Raw genomic sequence first — 27,681 nt, 5'->3', positions numbered from 1 at the left:
CGTATTCCTGTGTGAAAGGCACAGCAGACCTACGGAATGTTCCAGTTTGATGTGTGTGGGAAAGATTGGCTAACAGCGTAACCTGTCAAGAGGGAGGCATGTTTTGAGCTGGGTGAGTCAGGCCTTGCTCCAGAACGCCTCGTGGAATGTCTTCCTGTGTTTGGCAATGTGTTGGCCGAGGGGAGGGACCTAGAATGCTGCTGGGGTACTTCAGAGCCAAGTCCAAAAACTCTACCGGCCAACCGTTAAAAACGAGGCCTTGGCTCTCTTACCAGCGTCTGGTCTGGCTCTTGACAGTCTTTGCTCATGTGGTCCTGAGAAGGATGTCCGAGATTACTCCTCATCCTATTGTCTCTCTCCTCCATCCAGAGATGTCCACGGGTGTCCACTGAAGCGTGGCGAGGGCGAGCAGCATGGCGGTGTCAGGCCTACCACGGGACCTCAGTGTGTTTCCAGTCAGCCGCAGGTAGGGTATCCAGTGTTTCCCATAAACTGCCAAGACACCTGTGGCTGTGGGGGCGTGGCTATGGGCGTGGTCACCATGACATCATCGAGTAATTTGCATAATTTACTACAATGATATGATTTTCTCTAAAAAGGCTCAAAAAATTTATACTTACTAATTAATAATAGTTTTGTTTTAAACGTCCATCCATCCATCCATTTTACAATATAATTACAACACTTTATGTACATATTTATATACAGATTTGAATAATAAGTTATTCACTGAAATATATTTATTAATTGCGGTTCTTACAAAAAATATATCTTATAAAATATAAAAGCTAAAATGTCTCATAAAGCTCTGCCCCTTTAATTAGTGCATACTAAATAATTTAACTTTAGCCTACTACTACAACCATATTATTTACCAGCAACATGAAGTGAAACAGAGGCAGAGGTGTCCTGCCACAGTCAGTAACAAATAAACAGAAAACAGTAGTGGTGGTAGATAGACACAGAGCTTCATCAAACATCTGATCCACTGAACAAAGAGCTCCAAAAATCTTGAACTTTAGACTGCCATCAGTTTTACTCCCTACACTTAACCATGTGTTTCCTACTACCTGTAGACTTTGCACCCTTTGTTAATACACATGTTGTGTTTCTAATATAAATACATTTAATAAAGTCAAATACAAATAAGGCAACAAGAGAAGTATCCTACACTTCTCTTTTGTAAAGTAAATCTGAACAGCCGATATGGGCATCTACATCAACTATATGATTTGCCTAAGAAGCTGGAGAGGACAACAAAAAAAAAAATTTTAAAAAATTGTTTTTAAAAAAAATTTTTTTTAATTTGTGGCGGACGTAATTCTTTAGTGGCGGGCCGCCACAAATAAATGAATGTGTGGGAAACACTGGTATCATATATTAACCTCATTTTTGGAGCCGGAATCGTGTGGACTGATCGTTCCATTGTCAAGATGTAAGTTTTTTCCAGGTTCAAGTCTAACACCTCAGTTTGCACAATTCCAATATCATTATTACTACAATATTGTTGAATGTGCTCAAAAAGTACACAGACACACTTATAAATAAGTTGTATTAAAACATAAACAAACAGCCACACAATCTACTATCTTGGCAGAAGAAATACGACATATACCGTAAGTTACAGACAATAGAGCGCAGGGTTTCCCCTAGACTGCCAAGATACCGTGGCGTGGTCACCATGACGTCATCGACTAATTTGCATATTTTCCTATAGTGATATTTCTTTAAAAAGGCAAAGAAAATCCTTACATACGTTTAAACCAAATCTGTTTTTATTTATTAGTATAATATTTTCAATTGTTGCTGCTTTTTGTTCAATGTACTTCGTTGAGATTTTTTCAAGGGTCTAGAGACTTTTAATCAGTTTTTAAGATAAAAACAACTTGCATCAAATCTAGCATCTTCTTCTGGTGTTATTATAGAATGTACTCATGTTTAGAGACTCTACTTCTGTCCCTCCATGACTAAAGAGGATGCAGCGAGCATGACGTCACACTTGCTTGGCGCCGTTGCTGCAGTTGGACTTTCTCTCCTTAAAAGCCGCCATTGTCCTCATAATATTTGCACATTTTGTAGAAGGCTGTCCGCGGGTATATCTGGAATATATATGAAGATTACGTAAACATCACAGACTTGCTGACAACGCTCCAGACAGTGGTGTGCGTTTTGTTTACATCCAGTTTTGGCAGTGTGGTTTTCGGTAATCAGTCTTTTTCTGGTGGTCTGGCATCCCTTGTCAATAGTGCGAAAAAATAGGCTATATGTATCAAATCATACTGTAACGACCAGCTAACGTTAATGTTGTATGTCCGTGTGGCTTGGATTTGATGTTAGTTTTTCCCACGTTTGCAAACACACGGAAAATGAGTGAGTGTTGTGTGTCCTGAGAAGCGCGGAGACAGAAGTGTGTGTACACTGGAGTAAAACCTGTTGGAATTGTGCCGTTAGTTTTTTTTTTTATTGAAGCTTTTATTAGTAGATTGCACAGTACAGTACATATTCCGTACAATTGACCACTAAATGGTAACACCCAATTACGTTTTTTCAACTTGTTTAAGTCAGGGTCCACGTTAATCAATTCATGGTAAAGGTGAGATTGGTAATATAAGTTAAAAATTGCGTCAGACTTTGTGTGATTTGTTCTGGGGGCTACAAAATAATATATTTTAATTTGTTTTCAAGTAAAAAAAAAACATTTTCAAGGTGCGGTGGTAATAAAATTGCCGTGGTGGTGCGCCACATTCAATTACATTAAGAAAAAACCCTGGATCGCACCGGTATTTAAGCCACACCCACCAAATTTTAGAAGAAAAAAATATTTTTAGATAATTTGCCACGCCAGACCATAGGGATGATACTCGAAACCGGTTTTCCCGGTTGTTTGATAAGAAAAGAACTGAGTCCTCGGACTCGAATCCCTTTTTGAGAACCGGTACCCGTTATCGAGACCACTATAGTAAAGGAAAAGAGTTTATTCTTTATTCGAATCCCGTCCCGACCAGAAATGCTCCGTGGGACATCACAAGAAATGACGTCACGTAGCTCAGTCATTAGGCGCAGATAGCGAAAGCAGGAAAACAATGGACGGGAAAAAGCGCTCCAAGGTGTAATAAAGTTCAAAACAAAAGTTATAATCCATCGAATAACTTTACTGAGAGAATTTAGCAGGGTAAAACACATGACGAACACTTTTACGACCAACCGGAAACATAGCAACCAGGTTAGCAACGCACCTCCTTTACGGCAGCTGTCGCAACGTTCTTAAAACAACCGCAGCACATACATATATATACAACATATCTCCCTTTTTTAACTTTTGTTTTTCTTTCCTTGTAAACAAAACAAAATCACACTGTATATGTGTTGTCTGTCTAATTATAAATAATGCAGACGAGGCGTGTTGGCTGAGTTCTTGACGTTTACTTTCACAGAGTGGCAACATGCAACACTTTTCGGGGCTACCGCGCATGCTCGTAACTCCCGTTGCATGCTGGCTAGTGTAGTTATATTCTCTAGCTCATAACATTTTTCCCCCATAAAGAAATAATGTTAACTCAATAAAGTGTATTTCTTTTTTTAGCTTTAACTTTTCATTGTTCAGCATTGTAACCACATTTGCAAATAACTTTTCTCTTCATAGAATGTTCTTTCAATAAAGAAATAAAGTGCAAAAATGTCAAAGCATCATAACAAACAGTTATGTCAAATAGCAGCAGAAGTGCACTTTTTGGAGAGCTGTATTATTTTCAGTTTTGTGCCCAAGGGACTGATTTTATTTAACACTATATTATTATTTATACACCTATAGTGATCACAGAGACAGCTTGTTTTTGTGTTACTGTATATATTTGTTTCTCTGAAAAATACCACTTACCGTAATTTCCGGACTATAAGCCGCTACTTTCCCCCCTCGTTCTGGTCCCTGCGGCTTATACAAGGGTGCGGCTTATTTACGGCCTGTTCTTCTCCGACACCGACGAAGAGGATTTCGGTGGTTTTAGTACGCAGGAGGAAGACGATGACACAATGATTAAAGACTGACTTTTCATATACCGGTAGGCTGGTTATTTTGATAACGTACAGGCGAGCACTTTGTATTACTTTGCAGCGTTGTATTATTTGTACTCTGCACGAATGCTGTTCGCCATGTCAAAGATGTGAAAGTTTGATTGAATGATTGAAAGATTTATTGTTAATAAATGGGACGCTTTGCGTTCCCAAACAGTCATCTTTGTCCCGACAATCCCCTCCGTGGTAGCAGGAACCCCCATATACTACGCTAATTACACATCAAAACCCTGCGGCTTATAGTCAGGTGCGGCTTATATGTGGAGCAATCTGTATTTTCCCCTAAATTTAGCTGGTGCGGCTTATAGTCAGGTGCGGCTTATAGTCCGGAAATTACGGTAATATACTTTGGGTAACAACAGTCAATATTTATTTATTTTATTTTATTTTTTTAGGTGGGTAACAGTCAATATTTATTTATTTGATTTTATTTTTTTATTATATAATAAAAGTGAGCTTTTGTTAAACCAAATATTGTGTGTTTTTTCCCATATACAACAACCTATCTGGACTCGATAAGAGAATCGATAAGGAATCGGTTCGATAAGAGGATTCGATAATAGGCTCGAACTCGATAATTCCTTATCAAACATCATCCCTACCAGACCATAAGTCGGGGCGCGGATGTTTATTTTTATTTATTTATTTATTTATTTATTTTTAATTTTTTTGTAATAAAAAAAATACAATCATGTGTGCTTACGGACTGTATCCTTGCAGACTGTATTTATATACAAACCCTGTTTCCATATGAGTTGGGAAATTGTTTTAGATGTAAATATAAACGGAATACAATGATTTGCAAATCATTTTCAAATTCATATTTGATGTTCAAACTGATAAACTTTTTTTTTTTTGCAAATAATCCTTAACTTTAGAATTTGATGCCAGCAACATGTGACAAAGAAGTTGGGAAAGGTGGCAATAAATACTGGTAAAGTTGAGGAATGCTCATCAAACACTTATTTGGAACATCCCACAGGTGTGCAGGCTAATTGGGAACAAGTGGGTGCCATGATTGGGTATAAAAACAGCTTCCCAAAAAATGCTTAGTCTTTCACAAGAAAGGATGGGGCGAGGTACACCCCTTTGTCCACAACTGCGTGAGCAAATAGTCAAACAGTTTAAGAACAACGTTTCTCAAAGTGCAATTGCAAGAAATTTAGGGATTTCAACATCCACGGTCCATAGTATCATCAAAAGGTTCAGAGAATCTGGAGAAATCACTCCACGTAAGCGGCATGGCCGGAAACCAACATTGAATGACCGTGACCTTCGATCCCTCAGACGGCACTGTATCAAAAACCGACATCAATCTATAAAGGATATCACCACATGGGCTCAGGAACACTTCAGAAAACCACTGTCACTAAATACAGTTGGTCGCTACATCTGTAAGTGCAAGTTAAAGATCTACTCTGCAAAGCGAAAGCCATTTATCAACAACACCCAGAAACGCCGCCGGCTTCGGTGGGCCCGAGATCATCTAAGATAGACTCATGCAAAGTGGAAAAGTGTTCTATGGTCTGACGAGTCCACATTTCAAATTGTTTTTGGAAATACTCGACATCGTGTCATCCGGACCAAAAGGGAAGCGAACCATCCAGACTGTTATCGACGCAAAGTTGAAAAGCCAGCATGTGTGATGGTATGGGGGTGCATTAGTGCCCAAGACATGGGTAACTTACACATCTGTGAAGGCACCATTAATGCTGAAAGGTACGTACAGGTTTTGGAACAACATATGCTGCCATCTAAGCGCCGTCTTTTTCATGGACGCCCCTGCTTATTTCAGCAAGACAATGCCAAGCCACATTCAGCATGTGTTACAACAGCGTGGGTTCATAAAAAAAGAGTGCGGGTACTTTCCTGGCCCGCCTGCAGTCCAGACCTGTCTCCCATCAAAAATTGTGGCGCATTATGAAGCGTAAAATACGACAGCGAGACTTCGGACTGTTGAACGACTGAAGCTCTACATAAAACAAGAATGAGAAAGAATTCCACTTTCAAAGCTTCAACAATTAGTTTCCTCAGTTCCCAATCGTTTATTGAGTGTTGTTAAAAGAAAAGGTGATGTAACACAGTGGTGAACATGCCCTTTCCCAACTACTTTGGCACGTGTTGCAGCCATGAAATTCTAAGTTAATTATTATTTGCAAAAAAAATTAAGTTTATGAGTTTGAACATCAAATATCTTGTCTTTGTAGTGCATTCAATTGAATATGGGTTGAAAAGGATTTGCAAATCATTGTATTCTGTTTATATTTACATCTAACACAATTTCCCAACTCATATGGAAACGGGGTTTGTATATTGATATATAATGTAGGAACCAGAAATATTAATAACAGAAAAAAACAACCCTTTTGTGCGAATGAGTGTGAATGAGTGTTAATGGGGGAGGGAGGTTTTTTGGGTTGGTGCACTAATTGTAAGTGTATCTTGTGTTTTTTATGTTTATTTAATAAAAAAATAAAAAATATATATTTTTATTTTTATTTTTTATTTTTTTCTTGTGCAGCCCGGTACCAATCGATCCACGGGCCGGTACCGGGCCGCGACCCAGTGGTTGGGGACCACTGATCTAATATACCAAAATATATGGTCTGATTACAAGAAAATTTGAAGGACAAAACATTATGGCCGCTAGAAAAATCCATAAATTAGCTGCACCACTTAATAAGCCACAGGATTCAAAGCATAGGAAAAAAGCATAACTTAAATATGATTTAGCTGCTCGGGCCCTCATCATCAAAATGCACAGACATATTGATATGTTATTTGCTGCTCAATACTTGACGTGGCCCTCCATGAAAACAAGTCTGACGCCCCTGGCGTACGACATCCTTCATTCTGAAATATTCACAATCGTCATTTGTCCTTTCTCCCTCAGTGTTGCCCGTTGGTGATGTGAGCTTCAGTCCAGGACGCAACTTTTCTCCTCCAGCCGCCCTCGGCCTCACTTGGCAGCCAATCAAATGCACACGGACAATGAACTGGCCAATCATGGCAAGCAGCTCGGCGGTGACGGACGAGCTCAAATAGCCGCCGTCAACCTGCAGGCTGCTCCGCCGCAACAGCAGCAGGCAGCCGCCGGTCACCTGGGGCCCAAGAGCCGCCTCGGTGCCGCTGGGGGCCATGGCGTCCACAAAAGCAACTCCGGGCTGAAGGCCGCCAGCCAATCGGCGAGCGGCGTCGGAGGGATGCTAAAAACCAAAAGCAAGCGGGAGAGGAGCGTCTCTGTGGACTCTGGTGATTCGCAACCAGCTGCCGCTAAAACCCTGGAGGCTGACGCCAAAGCAGGTGAGACGTTTTCAACTTCTTCACCTCAATCACTTCCGTCTCGCCACAAATGGACGTAGGCTCGCCTCTTCCGGCAGGAAGCGTTCTCACGTAATGGCTGACGAGACAGAAATGCCCCGACCTTTTAAGCGAGCGACAGAATCCCCGCCGCCCCCAAGGCGCTGATCGCTGATAGCGGCAGCAAGACTTGGTGTCCTCGTGGTTGCAAAGGAAACCCAGGGACTTCCCCTGTGGGTCTTCAAAAGAGGTTTCACTTGTTGATGCATCCAAGGGAAGTTCAAACTTATTCCGCCCAGGGCCACTGACAGGAAAACGTGAAGCCCACATGCCAAACGTTCTGTTGCAAAAATGTGGCTTCATTCAAGTTCTTTAAAATAATGTTGTAATGCAGGGGTTCTAAACCTTTTTGGTGGCGGGGCCTAACTCAAATATTTAAACTAACTTAGTAATTTTACCCTTAATTTTAATGGTATTCAATAATCATACCTAATCTTTCTGGATATGTTGCAAAGAAAATGTAAAATTGCGATGTATTATTTTGAAACTGTATATATGCAGTTTACTTTGTCGATTATAAGAAATGCATGTGTTAATCACAAATATTATTTGCTGAACATATAAACTTTAGGCTTAGGTCAAGCTGATTAGAAAAATAATCCATCCATGTTCTTCCGCTTATCCGAGATCGGGTCGCGGGGGCAGCAGCCCAAGCAGAGAAAGCCCAGACTTCCCTCTGCCCAGCCACTTCATCCAACTCCTCCCAGGAGATCCCGAGGCCTTCCCAGGCCAGTTGTACTAAATACTAATAAAAACATACTGTATAAGAAATAGGGTGTCAAAAACGATTTTTTAATGAATCACGGTTAATTGTAACGAATCTTCATCAGTTGAAAAAAATAAAAAATAGATTTTTAAAAATAAATAAATTATATATATATATATATATATATATATATATATATATATATATATATATATATATATAAATGTATATATATATATAAATGTATATATATATATGTATATATATATATAAATGTATCTTCTTTTTTTTTTTAAATATGTCCTGTCCAGCCATTCAGACATATCATATTGTTGATGTAGATAATCATATCTACTGTACAGATATAATTTAGAAAAGAGAATTATGTGTTGGATACTTCTCTTGCTGTCTTATTTGTACTTAACTTTATTAAATGTTTGGGTAAAAAATGTTTTAAACAAAAACAGTTTTCTTTCAAGTAATAAAGAAGTGTATTATAATAATATAGAGCTGTTATCTATTTTATGGAGGTATGAAGTTATTCATATAACTGGCACCTAATGTTATTAAAAAAGTATTGATTGTGAATCGAGGATCGGTTCGATTCGGAATCGAATCGTTACACCCAAGAATCTAATCGAATCATGTGGTACCCAAAAATTCACAGCCCAAATAAGAAGGGACTCATAGATAAAATAATAATAAAAGGAAGAAATACTCATAACAATAAACAATAAAAAATAAATGTACATACAATTGTTCTGGTAAAATAAAATAATAATGAATATGATTCTCAAATAAACTGTCAAAAAAATTAAAGTGCAAATGAAAATACAGCTTCATCACTTAGTCATAATTTTTGCGTTAAAGAAACTTCTCTATGACTTCAGCTCCAGACTTCTTCTGTTTGATATTGTCATTACTGCCACAAGTGGTGGAAAAGTGTATTACAACTGAGTACCGCTGCGGGCCATACGGACCACAGCTGAGAAACACGGGGTTTTTTGGCGGCCCTATAAGGGGAGCTTAAGAAACACTGTTCTAATTCTACCTTTAAAATATGCAGCGGGTATATTCCTTATCGATGCCTGTATTAATCAGTATTTTATGTAATTGGTGTAAATAAAGATGTGAAAAATTTCCTTTTTTTATAAGCACGAGAGGTCGTACACTAGCAGCATCATGTACCATCTAACAGCAGGGAAGTCTTTTATCAACACCTGCTTTGAAGTCCTAAACAAGTCAACTATGTTTGCAGGGCAGTTGCGTCATCTTGTAAGGACCACACAGATCCATCACTGTGGTTTTATTCTTTACATTTACACTCAGATGTAAATAATGCCAGGGTTTTCGCGGGTCATTAAAAAGTATTAAGTCATTTAATGGATTTTGCCAAAATAAAAGCCTTAAATGGCATTAAAAAGCATTATATTTCATGTCCAGAAGCATTACAAATTGTATCTTTTAATACATTGGTAAGCCTGAGATGATGAACTCAATAACATTGTCTCTGGCTTTCAAAGTGTATATATATTTATGTATGTATATGCATATATGTGCATGGATATATGCATGTATATATGTGCATGGATATATGCATATATATATATTTATGTATGTATATGCATATATGCATGTATATATGTGCATGGATATATGCATGTATATATATTTATGTATGTATATGCATATATGTGCATGGATATATGCATGTATATACAGTATGTGCATGGATATATGCATGTATATACAGTATATGCATGGATATATGCATGTATATATGTGCATGGATACATGCATGTATATATGTGCATGGATACATGCATGCATATATGTGCATGGATACATGCATGCATATATGTGCATGGATATATGCATGCACATATATGTGCATGGATATATGCATGCACATATATGTGCATGGATATATGCATGCACATATATGTGCATGGATATATGCATGCACATATATGTGCATGGATATATGCATGCACATATATGTGCATGGATATATGCATGCACATATATGTGCATGGATATATGCATGTATATACAGTGGGGCAAAAAAGTATTTAGTCAGCCACCCATTGATTGTCAATGCGTGGCTGACTAAATACTTTTTTGCCCCACTGTATGTGCATGGATATATGCATGCATATATGTGCATGCATATATGTGCATGGATATATGCATGCATATATGTGCATGGATATATGCATGCATATATGTGCATGGATATATGCATGCATATATGTGCATGGATATATGCATGCATATATGTGCATGGATATATATGCATGCATATATGTGCATGGATATGTGCATGTGTGTATGTGTATATGCATGTGTGTGTATGTATATATGTATGTGTATATATGCATGTGTGTATATATGTTTGTGTATATATGTGTGTGTATATATGCATGTATGTACAGTATACATGAATGTATATATGCATGTATGTGTATATGCGTGCGTGTATGTGTGTATATATGCATGTGTGTGTGTATATGTGTATATATATACTATATATATATATATATATATATATATATATATATATATATATATATATATATATATATATATATATATATATATATATATATATATATATATATATATATATACATAAATGCATGCATATATACACACATATGTGTGTATGTATGCGTGCGTGTATGTGTACAAACCCCAAAACCTGTGAAGTTGGCACGTTGTGTAAATCGTAAATAAAAACAGAATACCGTATTTTTCGGACTATAAGTCGCAGTTTTTTTCATAGTTTGGCCAGGGGTGCGACTTATACTCGGGAGCGACTTATGTGTGAAATTATTAACACATTTGCGTAAAATATCAAATAATATTATTTATCTCATTCACGTAAGAGACTAGACGTATAAGATTTCATGGGATTTAGCGATTAGGAGTGACAGATTGTTTGGTAAACGTATAGCATGTTCTATATGTTATAGTTATTTGAATGACTCTTACCATAATATGTTACGTTAACATACCAGGCACGTTTTCAGTTGGTTATTTATGCCTCATATAATGTACACTTATTCAGCCTGTTGTTCACTATTCTTTATTTATTTTAAATTGCCTTTCAAATGTCTATTCTTGGTGTTGGCTTTTATCAAATACATTTCCCCAATAAATGGGACTTATACTCCAGTGCGACTTATGTTTTTTCCCTTCTTTATTATGCATTTTCGGCCGGTGCGACTTATACTCCAAAAAATACAGTACTTGCAAATCCTTTTCAACCTATGTTCAATTGAATAGACTGCAAAGACAAGATACTTAACGTTTGAAATGGAAAACTTTATTATTTTTTGCAAATATTAGCTCATTTGGAATTTGATGCCTGCAACATGTTTAAAAAAAACTGGCACAAGTGGCAAAAAAGACGAGAAAGTTGAGGAATGCTCATCAAACACTTATTTGGAACATCCCACAGGTGAACAGGCTAATTGGCAACAGGTGGGTGCCATGATTGGGTATAATAGCAGATTCCATGAAATGCTCAGTCATTCACAAACAAGGATGGGGCGAGGGTCACCACTTTGTCAACAAATGCCTGAGCAAATTGTCGAACAGTTTAAAGAACAACATTTCTCAACGAGCTATTACAAGGAATTCAGGGATTTCAACATCCACGGTCCATAATATCATCAAAAGGTTCAGAGAATCTGGAGAAATCACTGCACGTAACATTGAATGCCCATGACCTTGGATCCCTCAAGCATTACTGCATGAAAAAGCGACATCAGTGGGTAAAGGATATCACCACATGGGCTCAGGAACACTTCAGAAAACCACTGTCAGTAACTACAGTTCGTCACTACATCTGTAAGTGCAAGTTAAAACTCTACTATGCAAAGCAAAAGCCATTTATCAACAACACCCAGAAACGCTGCCGGCTTCGCAGGGCCCGAGCTCATCTAAGATGGACTGATGCAAAGTGGGAAAGTGTTCTGTGGTCTGACAAATCTACATTTCAAATTGTTTTTGGAAACTGTGGACGTTGTGTCTTCCGGAACACAGTGAAAAAGAACTATCTGAATTGTGCTAGGCGCAAAGTTCAAAAGCCAGCATCTGTGATGGTATGGGGGTGCATTAGTGCCCAAGACATGGGTAACTTACACATCTGTGAAGGCGCCATTAATGCTGATCCAAGCAACGTTACCATGGACGCCCCTGCTTATTTCAGCAAGACAATGCCAAGCCACGTGTTACATCAACGTGGCTTCATAGTAAAAGAGTGCGGGTACTAGACTGGCCTGCCTGTAGTCCAGACCTGTCTCCCATTGAAAATGTGTGGCGCTTTATGAAGCCTAAAATAGCACAAGGGAGACCCCCGGACTGTTGAACAACTTAAGCTGTACATCAAGCAAGAATGGGAAAGAATTCCACCTGAGAAGCTTCAAAAATGTGTCTCCTCAGTTCCCAAACGTTTACTGAGTGTTGTTAAAAGGAAAGGCCATGTCAGACAGTGGTAAAAATGCCCCTGTGACAACTTTTTTGCAATGTGTTGCTGCCATTAAATTCTAAGTTAATGATTATTTGCAAAAAAAAATGAAGTTTCTCAGTTGGAACATTAAATATCTTGTCTTTGCAGTCTATTCAATTGAATAGAAGTTGAAAAGGATTTGCAAATCATTGTATTCTGTTTTTATTTACCATTTACACAACGTGCCAACTTCACTGGTTTTAGGTTTTGTATATGCGTACGTGTATGCATATGTGTGTGCATATATATATATATATATATATATATATATATATATATATATATATATATATATATATATATATATATATACATATACACACACACACACACACACATACAGTATATGCGTGCATGCGTGTTTAGCAGAGCCCCCAAATTTTTTACCATAAATTCCCAGCAAAAAGCAATTCCCAACACCAGCAGGACTTCAAATGGTATCATGGAGCTGTAACCGTGTCTGTGTGTGTCTTGAAGAGGGTGTGACGCGCAGTAAGCGGCGATGTGTCCTGGAGAAGAAGCAGCCATACAGCGGAGACGAGTGGTGCTCTGGTCCTGACACGGAGGACGATGAGGACAAGCCGCGCTCTACAACTCAACGTGAGTCCATGCAGGGCCAAATACATGTTTGTCTTTACAAGGAAAACACATGCAAGAGAAAAGAGATACGATTCTGCTTTTGTTGTGTGCTTTGGCTCCATCTAGTGTTTGTGTGGTGCATCTACAACAATACGCTGATTGTTTATTTTACCAGGATGCGCGTTGTCTTTCTTAGGTGAGCGAGGACCGTCAGGTCCCAGGCAAGTAAATCCTGATCATCCGTCTTCTGCGCCCGCATCTGAACCTCCAATGGCACGTGCACCAGGACCAGGACCAGTACCAGTTTCCGGACCTGGACCCAGACCTGCACCTGTGCTTAAGGCAGCGCTGCCTCCGTCGTCCTCGCAGCAACTGTTGTATGTTTTTACAACAAACCTGGCCAACTGGTACGAAGCATTTATCCAACACGTGTGAAATCTAATTCGTTAATGATACTAATTAGCCCAAATGTGCTTCCGACAGCGCCGCAGAGGCAGTCATGAAAGGAAAGATGGATTCCATTCTTCACTTTCACCAGCAAAATGTTCCACGAGTCAAGCTGGAGCAGGTGAAATATATTTTGTACTCTCTATTGTCCATTTGTGCCTGTTTCTGCTTTTATTTTTGAAGCGTACTGTATAATAATAATAATGCAGTAAAGCTTTTGTTTATTGCGGTTAAGTGGTTCTGGGCCTAATTGTTGTAATTAAATTCGTTAAAAACCTGGTTACGACCTTTTAAATTACGTTGGGTTTTTTTTAACATTGTGGGAACTCTTGAGGCATGAATTAACACCCACATAGTCACCTTTACACTCTTTAATCCAGGGGTTTGTGACCTTTTTACCTTTGGAGCCCAACGCTTCCACTACAGGGGGCCTCAGAGCACATTCAAATATTAACTATTAACACTTTTAATCATATTCAAGAATTATATCTAACCTACTTAGTTTAACATGATAAACCTTGTCAGGTGATATGAAACCATGAACAGTGAAACCAAAAGAAGGGACTGAGAACTAATGAAAAATAACTGTACACACGATTACACAGTGCTAAAACAAATAAAGTAAATTAATAATGAATATGTTTTTTAAATAAACTGTCAACAAATTAAAGTGCAAATGAAAATACAGCTTCACCACTTTAGTTATTTTTGCGCTTCAGAAACTCCTAGAACTTTAGCTCCAGGCTTCTTCTGTTAGTTTGATATTGTCACTACTGCCACAAGTGGTGGAAAAGTATATTACAACTGAGTACAGCTGCGGCCAATACAGACCACAACTGAGAAACATATTTTTGGCGGCCCTCTACGGGGCTCTTGCAGCCCTACAATGGGCCCCCCGGCCCTATGGTTAAGAAGCACTGCTTTAATCCAATATAGTAGGCATTATGGAAGAAAATAAGTCATACACTGTAAAAAAAAGAGCTGACAAATTCTAAGATAAATAGACTAGATTTTAGTTTAAATAGATACTAAAAACTAGTGAAATTATTTGTCCGTGTTCATTTTACTTGATAAGACATCTTGAATTAAGATTTGCATATCTACAAATTAGCTTGTCGTTTAAGCAAAAAACAAGTATTTTATTCTGAAAACAAGCAATATTCAACTTGCAATTCCTAAATTAAACATCCTCGGGATGTTGCAGAATCTTTCAACAAAATTTCCTATGTAGAGGAAACCAAAGTATCTTATTTACATAGTTATGTTCTCAATTTTAACGTTTTTAAAGTAAATAGACAAAATATGATTGATGATAAAATTAAGATTATGATGTTAAATGAATGACTAAAAAATAAGTAAACAACTCTCAAAACTAGGGACATTTCTACAAATAAAAACATTTAAATCTTGGCAAGTGGCAAATAATTTTCAGTATATACATGAGAGAAAAAAACAGGCGGGGCTGGATCTTGCCTGAGGCTGAGCCAATCAGTGGCCACGATACTGAGCGGTGAACTCTGATTGGTTTAGTCTCATGTAGTGGCCAATAATACCGAATTGATTTATTTAGTCCGTTGAGTCATTTTATGTTTGAAAAGGCTTATTTTAGAACTTTGTCTATCGTGCACAATTCTTATGAAGACACAAACACATGTTTTTCTTTTCTTTAATGTATTCTAACTTGTAAATAAAAGCAAGCAAGAGTCAGCTAACAAGAGGTAATGGAGTTCACTTTATTTCGCCTACAAAACACTCTCAAAACATCCAAAAACCTCCATCAATGTTTATATACATGCTGTAAGTTTATATGTAATGTTGTAACATTCATAATAACATGTAATAGTTACTTCAACAACACTACTACTAGTCATGGCAGACTTCATGAGAGACAACAAAGACTACTTGGGACAAATGATGATCCAGAAACTTCTATTTTAGAGCCTGAATATAAGGAGGATGAACCTAAAAGTTTTAAAAGTTGAGTGATTAGCAGATCCAGCAAGTTGCATTTATTGCTAAGTGCTAAACAAGAAATACACACTACCAACATATTAAGCAACCACTTAATGTACAATGTCTGCTCTCACTGGGACGCCGACTGATGGGATGTTTGTATCTTCCCGTTTAGATAAGGAATTAATTATAATTCTCACGCAGGTAAAAAGAAAAGAAAATAAAGTTGACACCAAAAAGTGTCTTTTTGTGTCTTTCTCGCCATCTCCGGGTCTAAGTTGGATGTCAAAGTTGACCAACTTCTCGGTTTATGTCCACAACTTTCTACTAAAGAATACATGATTCATAATCTAGAATTCAGAGGCAATGCAGCAGCTCAAAATGTTTATATAGCAGTGTAAGCTAGTTAGCTCTCTGTGGTCACGGCGCTGCTAAAAGTAGTGCCTCGGCATTAACGCTTATAATAACAAAATCGCCAAAACATGACATGTGAATGGAGTATTGTTGCCGGTTTTGGGATGTTTTTAGAGGACGCAATAGTGGACACCCGTTAGCTGCATTGTTAGTTGTCGTATTTTTACGGAGTAGAATGCATAAAAAAAATAAAAACATGTGTTAGAATGATTGGCAAAATTCCCCCAAAAAGTGCAGTACCCCTTTAATTATCGTGTAAACTTTGAAGTGCGATACAGCAAGGGATGACTGTTACTATAATATACCATATTTATTGTATATAATAGTAAGGATACTGATTTAAAATGAATGTCATGTAATTATTAAAACGTTTTCACAATATCCTTTTACACTTGTGTCTGTCCAACAAAGGGCTACCAACTGGGGAGGGTCCTGGAGAAGGTGAACTCCAGCTCGTCACCACCCACAGGCACCCCTAAATCCAAAAGTGGAACCCCACAGCCCGTGTCAGCAGGAGGCGCAGCCCCCTTGTTCGCGACAAGAACACAGACAACTGCTGGCCGCTCTGATAATGACTCCCCTCAGACCAGACTTGGCGGTCTGTCGACCAGTAACTGCGTTCTCTCAAGGAGGCCAGAGGGAGACGGCACAGCCACGCCCGTTGGACCAGTTTCAGGAACTGTACACAGCGAAGGTCTTCCGGTTGCTACTCTCTCTCCGTCGGGGAGTCCTTCCATCCTGTCTGCACATTTACAGAGCGACACAGGTCAGAGGAATGCCGGCAGTCTTTCCAAGGAGCAGCTGGAACACCGGGAGCGCTCTTTGCAGACACTGAGAGACATAGAAAGGCTGTTTCTACGCACTGGAGTAAGAGGAGGCCCCGGCGACACAGGAGGCCCCGGCAGTCATCTCCCCAACAACGCTTCCACCGTAGTTCACAGCAGTAGTACTGACCGAGGTTCTGTCCTCGGTGATGGTGACAACGGTACCAACACTGGAGATTGCAGCAGTAGTAGCATGGCACTCTCGGCCTTGGCCTCCATGGGGGCCATGAAGAAGTTTGAAGAACCACTGCAGTCCATAATGTCGCAAACGCAATCGCTAGGTGCTGCTACGGACAGCCCCGAAATGGAGCCTCACCACAATCTGCAACAGCAGCATCCTCATCATCCGATGTCTTCACCTGGCCTTGACATGGGTCCCTTATTTGGACTGGAAGGGCTGAGCCCAGAACAAATCGCGTGGCGTAAACTCCAAGAAGAATACTACCAAGAAAAGAGGAGGCAACAGGAAATCCAAAATCCTCAGCACTTTAGAATGATGACTGAGATGGGGATGCATGGAGGTCCCATGATGATGAGAGGACCGCCTCCGCCCTATCACAGCAAGCCTGGAGATCAACAATGGGGTTCTGGAAATATGATGGGTGGAGGAATGCCAGGAAATGTACGAATGACGGGCATGCATCAAGAAGGACCTGGTCGTCCAAAGTTCTTAGCACAGGTGCAGAGGGGTCCACCCGGTGGAGGGGGGTTTCCCGGCAGTCCGGGAGGACTCTTATCTGTTGATGGACTCGGACCGCAAAGGTCCTCGAGAGGGATTTGGCTCGAGAACATGTCCAACAACGTGGATGGCGGAGGTTCGTTTCCAGGTTGCTACCCTCCTCAGCACTTGCAGGAAGACTCAGAACTCTTAACCCGGGAGGAATTGTTTCGCATCGCAGAGAAACGGAAGGTGCAAGGGCTTCCTAGGTTTGAAATTGAACGATTGATTGCACAGCAGCAACAGGGCTCAAGAATTATGGATAATCCCGGGGGCCCAGAGTTCTCCAATCTGAGTATGGGCCGGGGTCCACCTTCCAACCAAGGGGATCCTATGGATTTTCCTGGTTCACGGGAAATGATAGGCTCTCCTGGAGGGGGGCCTCAGATCAGAGACCTAATGGACTCTCCTCTAGGGGGCAACCTCTCAATAAACATGAACCCACAAATGAATATTCAGCAGCAGCACATGACGCTATCTCAAAAGCTCAGAAGAGTCGCTGGACGAGGTGGGGCTTTAAGTGACTTTTTCAGTCCCGGAGAGATAGCAAGAATACGAGCTTCACAAATCGAAAGAAGAAATATGGGAATGGTGCCCGGACCTGATGGACCCTTTCGTTTTCCAACTCAAGGCCATTTCTCTAGTGGACAGAGTGAGGGGCCATATTCTCAACTGCCCGGTCCTGAGATGTTTGGACCCGAGCAGGAGGGTCGTAATCAGATGGGAGGTACATCACGCCTCAGTCATATGCCAATCATTGGAGATTTGAGAGGGGTGGGTCCCGGTCCACGGCATCCTACCGACCTATCAGTCAAAGTTCACCCACTGGCCTCTCCATCACTGCAGCATCCTCATCAGTTAAATTCTCCATCTCTAAACCGAGAAGCACCAGGTCATCTTACGTCTCCATCTGCTCCAGGGCAGAAGTCTCCCTCCATTATCGGCCCTGTAGGCCCTCACCCTCCTCTTCAGCCTGCCTCTGGCGCAGGGACACCTTGCTCTTCTTCCCTGAAGTCCCCCCAGATAATGGGGTCTTCTAACCACGAGTTGCACTCGCCGTCGGTCTCTCCTGGACAACTCAAGTCCCCAGCTATGGCCATGGCCTCTCCGGCATGGATGTCTCCTAAAACAGCTCCGTCAAGTCCAGGTGGTCCGACAGTTGGCAGGGTAACCGGCAACGGGGGAAGTCATCCTGAGACGGGTACAGTCAAAAATGTCCTAGGTTGTAATTGATCTGTCTTTTCTTATTTCTGTGGCTTGAAATCTTCCTGTCCTTCGCAGGGCGAGCACTACCCCCAAGAAGTTCCAACTCTACCCCTGATGCCGCGTCGTCACAGAACCCCTTGTCGCTGATCATGTCCCAGATGTCCAAGTACGCCCTTCCCAGTACAACTCCTCTGTACCACGATGCGATCAAGACCATTGCGACTTCTGATGACGAGATGATGCCCGATCGACCTCTTCTGCCCGGCGTCAGCATCGGAGGTATGAACACAAAGGCTATTTTATGACTGTGAAAATTGCTTGTAACTCATATTCAAACGCGGCTTTTTGTTATTCCAACAGGCGGCATGGGGAACCCTCCAACCTCCCAGATTCTGGTCTCCCAGAGCTCCATTGGTGCCCACAGTGATTCTCAAAGCCCCTTGGGACTTCCAAGCCAAGGTCCACAGCAGTTGTCCCATGATGCCTCAGAGCCTGTGTTGTCTTCCCCAAACCAAATGGGCCTACCGCTCATGAATTCAGCCATGATGGGAGGAGGAAGTGACGAACTGGGCCGTTGCAATGTTTCGCCCATGTCTCAAAACCAAATGGCCGCTTTCGCCCGCATGCACCCGTCGTCTCACGGGCGCATGCGTTCACCTATGGGGAGAATGTCGCAGAACTTCCCTCAGTCCAGTGAGGATCTTCTGCCGCCTCAGCAGCTGCACCTGCTGAGTAAAGACCCTCACCAACGCCACGAGTCCTTCTCTCTGCCCATGAGAGACGGTCCGGATCTGAGCGAAGTCATCCGACCCACTCACTCAGGGATCCCTGAGTTTGACCTCTCCCGCATCATTCCGTCTGATAAGCCCAGCAGCACTCTGCAGTATTTCCCCAAGAGTGAACCGCACCAGGGATCCGCGTCGCAGCAGCTCCCTCCCCAGCAGCTCCTCAAACACTTGTCTTCCTCCGGCCCCCCGCATGGCCGCATCTCCTCATCCAACCCCCACTTGGCCAATTTACAGAACATGATGGCTGAGCAGCAGATGTCGCCCCACCCCGCACACGGCGGACTCGGCCCAAGCATGGGTGTTATTCCTGGGAATGCCAGGGGAATGATGCCTGGTGCCGGCATGGGGCCCATGTGCCCCCCTGGGCATATGATGGCAAGGACAGGCCCCATGGGTCCCCAGCTTCAGCAACAGCAAGCCATGATGGCCAACAGTCTTCTCCAGCATCCCTCCAACCCGTACCCCGGACTGATGTCATCCCAGCAGCACCAGCACAGTCTGATGGCACGGCAGAACGCCATGATGATGCAGGCCAAGCAGCGAAGCATGCCCATGCCGGGAGATCCCTTCGGCCCCCAGGCTCCTTTGATGTCCCCTCAGGGTGCCATGATGGGCCCTGCCCATGCACAGACGGGAATGGTGGGACCCCAGACCCTCAGACAGCGGGGAATGTCCCTGGAAAGCCCCATTGGTTACGGCCCCGGCGGTATGGCCAATATGCCTTTTTGACCCACCTCACGTGGCCTGTAAAAGCGTGTCTCCATTACGTTCGCGTTGTGTCCGAGCTTTTTCATCCTTCTGTTCGTTCTCGCTTGAAATTTTAAGAACCGTACGTCAGCCACGATCCGCACATCGCTGCTGACGTACACCTTGACTATTTAAAAGCACTGTACGATGGTTAAATGTTCAAAATCCCAAGCGCTTTTCTAAAATACTGTAAATTATGTACATTAAAGACGTGCTTGTTTGTCGGGAATCACGAGGCAGTTACAAGAGGAGTGCCTAGAATTTCTATTTGTTTTTTTTGGTCGATTCGTTTTCTCCAGCTACCAAAATGTCGCGCAAATGAATTCTCTAAAGAAAACAAAAAAAACATCATAATAATAATATATACTTGCTGTATATAAGATGCAATTTGTGATTGTTTGCACTCGTTCTGTATAACTGTGTTTTAATAATAGACGTCTAATGAGAATCTCTATGGTGGTTTTACTTTGGAGGCAACAGGACGTTGTTGCGGGGAAATAAATGAAAGCCTTAATAACTTTGTGTGAAAACTGTCATTAATGAATACTAATACCCAGGCTGTGTACTAGCCGTGGTTTGCATCTTCTCCCCTGTGCTTGTGTGGGTTCTCTCCAGGCACTCTGGCTTCCTCTTGGCGCCCTCGCCCCTGGGGAGATGTCTGGGAGGGGGTAGGCGGACTTCCGGTATTAGTATCTTTAGTCCTGCTTGAACGATACACAAGCCCCCAGCTAGGGGGTAGCAGTGCTCAAATGAATCCTTTGGTTTTTAAGTAGGGGTGTCCCGATTACGACCTTTTCACTTCCGATACTGGACCCGTGAGTATTGTCCGATACTAATATTAACCAACATGAATCCTACTTTTGTTTTGCAGTGTGGAATGCTTGAAAAGGCTTGATCAAGTCAAATTATTTAAACTGGGAACAATAGTGAGAATGTGTGCGGTCTTTTAAATTGAAGTGGTAATTGTTTTTTTATTGATTTTAAAGTGGCCACAATATTGAAGTTAAGCTCAAGACATGGTAAGTTGAAAGATCTGGACACTTTGGATCTTAAAGGCCTACTGAAATGAAATTTTCTTATTTCAACGGGGATAGCAGATCCATTCTATGTGTCATACTTGATCATTTCGCGATATTGCCATATTTTTGCTGAAAGGATTTAGTAGAGAACATCGACGATAAAGTTAGCAACTTTTGGTCGCTGATAAAAAAAAGCCTTGCCTGTACCGGAAGTAGCGTGACGTCACAGGTTGAAGGGCTTCTCACATTTACCTATTGTTTACACCAGCAGCGAGAGCGATTCGGACCGAGAAAGCGACAATTACCCCATTAATTTGAGCGAGGATGAAAGATTCCTGGATGAGGAACATGAGAGTGAAGGACTAGAGTGCAGTGCAGGACTTTCTTTTTTTGCTCTGGCCGTAACTTGGGTACAAGGGTTCATTGGATTCCACACTTTCTCCTTTTTCTATTGTGGATCACGGATTTGTATTTTAAACCACCTCGGATACTATATCCTCTTGAAAATGAGTCGAGAACGCGGAATGGACATTCACAGTGACTTTTATCTCCACTACAATACATCGGTGAAGCACTTTAGCTACGGAGCTAACGTGATAACATCGGGCTTAACTGCAGATAGAAACAAAAGAAATAAGCCCCTGACTGGAAGGATAGACAGTAGATCAACAATACTATTAAACCATGGACATGTAACTACACGGTTAATGCTTTCCAGCCTGGCGAAGCTTAACAATGCTGTTGCTAACGACGCCATTGAAGCTAACTTAGCTACGGGACCTCACAGAGCTATGCTAAAAACATTAGCTATCCACCTACGCTAGCCCTCATCTGCTCATCAACACCCGTGCTCACCTGCATTCCAGGGATCGACAGCGCGACGAAGGACTTCACCCGATCATCGATGCGGTCGGCGGCTAGCGTCAGATAGCGCGTCTGCTATCCGACTCAAAGTCCTCCTGGTTGTGTTGCTGCAGCCAGCCACTAATACGCTGATCCCACCTACAGCTTTCTTCTTTGCAGTCTTCATTGTTCATTAAACAAATTGCAAAAGATTCACCAACACAGATGTCCAGAATACTGTGGAATTTTGCGATGAAAACCGAGCTTTTTGTATTGGATACAATGTGTCCGAATACTTCCGTTTCAACGATTGACGTCACGCGCATACGTCATCATACATAAACGTTTTCAACCGGAAGTTTCGCTGGAAATGTAAAATTGCACTTTATAAGTTAAACCGGCCGTATTGGCATGTGTTGCAATGTTAAGATTTCATCATTGATATATAAACTATCAGACTGCGTGGTCGGTAGTAGTGGCTTTCAGTAGGCCTTTAAGGTAGTATCATGCAACTATAAATATTTGATACTTGTTTATATTGACAAATGTGCCGTTTTACACTGCAATTAAATATTACGAATGTATAGCTTGTGCGCTATTGTGTAGCTGAGCTAGCAGCCTATAGCCTAGCATATTTACCTTTTTGTAAATGACTTGAGTAAAATAGAAGGAATTGTGTGTTTATTGGAGGACATTTAGATGTTAACTAGCTGTCCAGTAGTAAGCACGCTGCAGGACTGCTTGTATCGAAGCGCTTAGCCTGTATCGGATATTTTACATGCAAGCGGATATAAACTGGTACCCGTTTTTTAATGATATCGGAACAATACCTGATATCAATGTAGGATCGGGACACCCCCGTAATTAGGGTCTATATTTCATTCCGTAGACTAAACCGTCTATTTTGAACAAGCAAAATAGATCAGTGATTCTCAAACTGTGGTATGTGGGCTCCATCTAGTGGTACGCTAAAGAAGTACAGTGTTTTACCTTCCCATATTCAAACACATTGTTACTGTTCATACTAGGGCTGCAACTAACGATTAATTTGATAATCGATTAATCTGTCGATTATTACTTCGATTGATCGATTAATAATCGGATAAAAGAGACAAACTACATTTCTATCCTTTCCAGTATTTTATTGGGGGAAAAACAGCATACTGGCACCATACTTATTTTTGACTATTGTTTCTCAGCTGTTTGTACATGTTGCAGTTTATAAACATTTTAAAAAATACAAAAATTGCCTCTGCGCATGCGCATAGATCCAACGAATGGATGACTAAATTAATCGCCAACTATTTTTATAATCGATTTAAATGATTTAATCGATTAGTTGTTGCAGCCCTAGTTCATACTGTGTGTAATATTACAGTGGCCAAAACTATTACATATATTTAATGAATACTTAGGCCTATTATGCTCCTGTATTTTAATGGTGGTCATTATGGTGGTACTTGGAGAGACAACTTTTTTCTGAGATGGTACTTGGTGAAAAAAGTTTGAGAACCACTGCGATGGATGAATAAATATCTAGTTTTCTGTAGTGAAAGGGGGGCATGACAGATAATAAGCCAGCGGTACTATAGAAGCACAAAAAAGTACCCCAATGGTAAGTCATAATCATGAGGTAAAAAGTTGAAATGATGTTATGAAAAGTATTGTGGTATAAAAAGTAAAGATGAAATGGTGAGATACTTTACACAACAGTCACAGTGGCATCTTTTCGGCAGGACATGTCAGATATGTTTATTGAGGATTACTTAAAACGATATTTGTAGTCATTTCGACTTTAAATCTCAACTTTTTATTTCATTATGACTTTATTTCATCATTTTGACTTAACTCATAATTATGACCTTTTTTTATCATTTTGATTTTTTAATCTAATAGTTATGATTTATCTCCCAATTTCGACTTTGTATTATAATTAAGACTTTTTGTCTAAAAATTTCGACTTTGTTGTCTCAAAAAATGACTTATCTCATATGTATAGCTTTATTTCACATTTTTGACTTTTTATTTCATAAATATGACTTTGTATCTCATAATTTAGATTTTTAATCTCACAATTGACTTTCTATGTCATAATTGACTTTTTATCTCATAATTGTGATTATCTCACAATTTCGACTTTTTACCGTAATTGTGATTTATATCATAATTTCGACTGTCTTATCTCATAATTATGATTTATACCAAATTATGACTTTTTATCTCACAGTTGACTTTTTGTCATAATTTCGATTTTTCATTTCATAATTATGACTTGACATTTATGACTTTTTATCTGACAATTATGACTTTTCATCTGATGATTTAGACCTTATCTCATAATTATGGCTTTTGCTGACTATGACTTTTCATTTCATAATTTCTACTTTATCTCATACTTATGACTTTTTAGCTGACAATTATGACTTCGTCTCAAAATTTCGACTTTGAATCTCATAATTATGACTATCTCATAAATATGATTTTGTATTTCACAACTATGACTTTGTGTCTCATAACTGACTTTTTTAAATCTCATATCAATGACTTTTTATCTCACAACTGAGTTTTTGTCTCATAACAATGACTTTCATAATTATGACTTTCTTACCTCCATTTTTCCTTTTTGTCTCAAAAGTATGACTTTTTATCTCATAATTTCGTTTTATCTCATAATTTTGACTTAATCTGACAATATGACTTTTCATCTCATAATTTCGACTTTATCTCATAATTATGACTTTTTAGCTGACAATTATGACTTAATCTCAAAATGTCGACTTTGAATCTCATAATTATGACGATCTCATAAATATGATTTTTTATTTCACAACTATGACTTTTTATCTCAGAATTTCGACTTTTTTCATAATTATGACTTATCTCACTATTATGATTTATATCATAATTATGACTCATACCTCAATTTTTACTTTTTGTCTCAAAATTATGACTTTTTATTTCATAATTTCGTTTTATCTCATAATTTTGACTATCTGACAATTATGACTTTTCATCTCATAATTTCGACTTTGAATCTCATAATTATGACGATCTCATAAATATGATTTTTTATTTCATAACTTTTTATCTCACAATTTCGACTTTTTTCATAATTATGACTTATCTCACTATTATGATTTATATCATAATTATGACTTCCATCCATCCATTTTCTACCGCTTGTCCCTTTCGGAGTCGCGGGGGATGCTGGAGCCTATCTCAGCTGCATTCGGGCGGAAGGTGGCGTAAACTCTGGACAAGTCGCCACTTCATCACAGGGCCAACACAGACAGACAACATTCACACTCACATTATGACTTTCATACTTCAATGTTTACTTTTTGTCTCAAAATTATGACTTTTCATCTCATAATTTCGTTTTATCTCATAATTATATCTCAAAATTATGACTATCTCAAAAATATGATTTTTTTTAATTCACGATGACTGTGTCATAACTATGACTTTTTGTCTCAATACTTCGAGTTTGTATCTCATAATTACTTTTTTGTCTCATAACTTCGAGTTTTTATTTCATAACTTTGACTTTTTATTCCACCAATTACTTTTTATTTCATAACTGACTTTTTATCTCACAATTTCGACTTTTTTCATAATTATGACTTATCTCACTATTATGATTTATATCATAATTATCAATCAATCAATGTTTATTTATATAGCCCTAAATCACAAGTGTCTCAAAGGGCTGTACAAGCCACAACGACATCCTAGGTACAGAGCCCACATACGGGCAAGGAAAAACTCACCCCAGTGGGACGTCGGTGAATGACTATGAGAAACCTTGGAGAGGACCGCATATGTGGGTAACCCCCCCCCCCCTCTAGGGGAGACCGAAAGCAACGGATGTCGAGTGGGTCTGACATAACATTGTGAAAGTCCAGTCCACAATTATGACTTTCATACCTCAATTTTTACTTTTTGTCTCAAAATTATGACTTTTTATCTCACAATTTCGTTTTATCTCATAATTATGACTTTTCATCTCAAAATTTCGACTTTGAATCTCATAATTATGACCATGTCATAAATATGATTTTTTTATTAATTTACAACGATGACTTTGTGTCTCATAACTATGACTTTTTGTCTCAATACTTCGAGTTTTTATCTCATAACAATTACTTTTTTGTCTCATAACTTCGACTTTTTATTTCATAACTATGACTTTGTGGCGACTTGTCCAGGGTGTACCCCGCCTTCCGCCCGAATGCAGCTGAGATAGGCTCCAGCCCCCCCCCCCCCCCCCCCCCCCAAAAGGGGCAAGCGGTAGAAAATGGATGGATGGATGGACTTTTTATCTCATAGCAATGACTTTTTATTTCGTAACTATGACTTTTTTATCTCACAACTATGAGTTTTTGTCTCAACAATGACAACAGTATATAAAAATTGTGACTTTTTAACTGATCATTTTGACTTTTTGTCTGATAATTGTGACTTTTTATCTGATAAATGTGACTTTTTGTCTGATAATTGTGACTTTTTAATAGAGATGTCCGATAATATCGCCCTGTATATATTATCGGCCGATAAATGCTTTAAATTGTAATATTGGAAATTATCGGTATCGTTTTTTTTATTATCTGTGTCGTTTTTTTTGTTGTTTTTATTAAGTCAACATAAAAAACACAAGATACACTTGCAATTAGTGCACCAACCCAAAAAACCTCCCTCCCCCATTCACACTCATTCACACAAAAGGGTTGTTTCTTTCTGTTATTAATATTCTGGTTCCTACATTATATATCAATATATATCAATACAGTCTGCAAGGGATACAGTCCGTAAGCACACATGATTGTGCGTGCTGCTGCTCCACTAATAGTACTAACCTTTAACAGTTAATTTTACTCATTTTCATTAATTACTAGTTTCTATGTAACTGTTTTTGTATTGTTTTACTTTCTTTTTTATTCAAGAATTTTTTTTAAATTTATTTATCTTATTTTTTTTTTTTTTTTTTTTTTTTTTTTTTTAAAGGACCTTATTTTCACCATACCTGGTTGTCCAAATTAGGCATAACAATTAGGAATGTCCGATAATGGCTTTTCGCCGATATCCGATATTCCGATATTGTCCAACTCTTTAATTACAGATACCGATATCAACCGATACCGATATATACAGTCGTGGAATTAACACATTATTATGCCTAATTTGGACAACCAGGTATGGTGAAGATAAGGTCCTTTTTTAAAAAATTAATAAAATAAGATAAGTAAATTAAAAACATTTTCTTGAATAAAAAAGAAAGTAAAACAATATAAAAACAGTTACATAGAAACTAGTAATTAATGAAAATGAGTAAAATTAACTGTTAAAGGTTAGTACTATTAGTGGAGCAGCAGCACGCACAATCATGTGTGCTTACGGACTGTATCCCTTGCAGACTGTATTGATATATATTGATATATAATGTAGGAACCAGAATATTAATAACAGAAAGAACCAACCCTTTTGTATGAA

General features: G+C 39.5%; 1 protein-coding gene across 2 annotated transcripts in view; it reads left to right on the top strand.

Annotated features, from left to right (window-relative positions):
* Positions 1-20,860, top strand: part of bcl9l (bcl9 like) — an 84,447-nt gene extending 63,587 nt beyond the window's left edge. For both annotated transcript variants that reach the window (XM_062060860.1, XM_062060859.1), the window contains exons 2-9: positions 370-466; positions 6,965-7,374; positions 13,131-13,253; positions 13,429-13,639; positions 13,716-13,800; positions 16,458-18,789; positions 18,870-19,073; positions 19,155-20,860. In XM_062060860.1, the coding sequence (XP_061916844.1) occupies positions 7,050-7,374; positions 13,131-13,253; positions 13,429-13,639; positions 13,716-13,800; positions 16,458-18,789; positions 18,870-19,073; positions 19,155-20,311 (4,437 nt within the window). In that variant the 5' untranslated portion in view covers positions 370-466; positions 6,965-7,049 and the 3' untranslated portion in view covers positions 20,312-20,860. The remainder of the gene's footprint in view (positions 1-369; positions 467-6,964; positions 7,375-13,130; positions 13,254-13,428; positions 13,640-13,715; positions 13,801-16,457; positions 18,790-18,869; positions 19,074-19,154) is intronic.
* The last annotated feature ends 6,821 nt before the right edge of the window (positions 20,861-27,681 follow it).

This window comes from Entelurus aequoreus, linkage group LG10 (genome assembly GCF_033978785.1).
Source record: "Entelurus aequoreus isolate RoL-2023_Sb linkage group LG10, RoL_Eaeq_v1.1, whole genome shotgun sequence".
Classification (NCBI taxonomy): Eukaryota; Metazoa; Chordata; class Actinopteri; order Syngnathiformes; family Syngnathidae; genus Entelurus; species Entelurus aequoreus.
The sequence above is the reverse complement of the archived record's forward strand: the minus strand, read 5'-3'. Positions and strand labels throughout refer to the sequence as shown.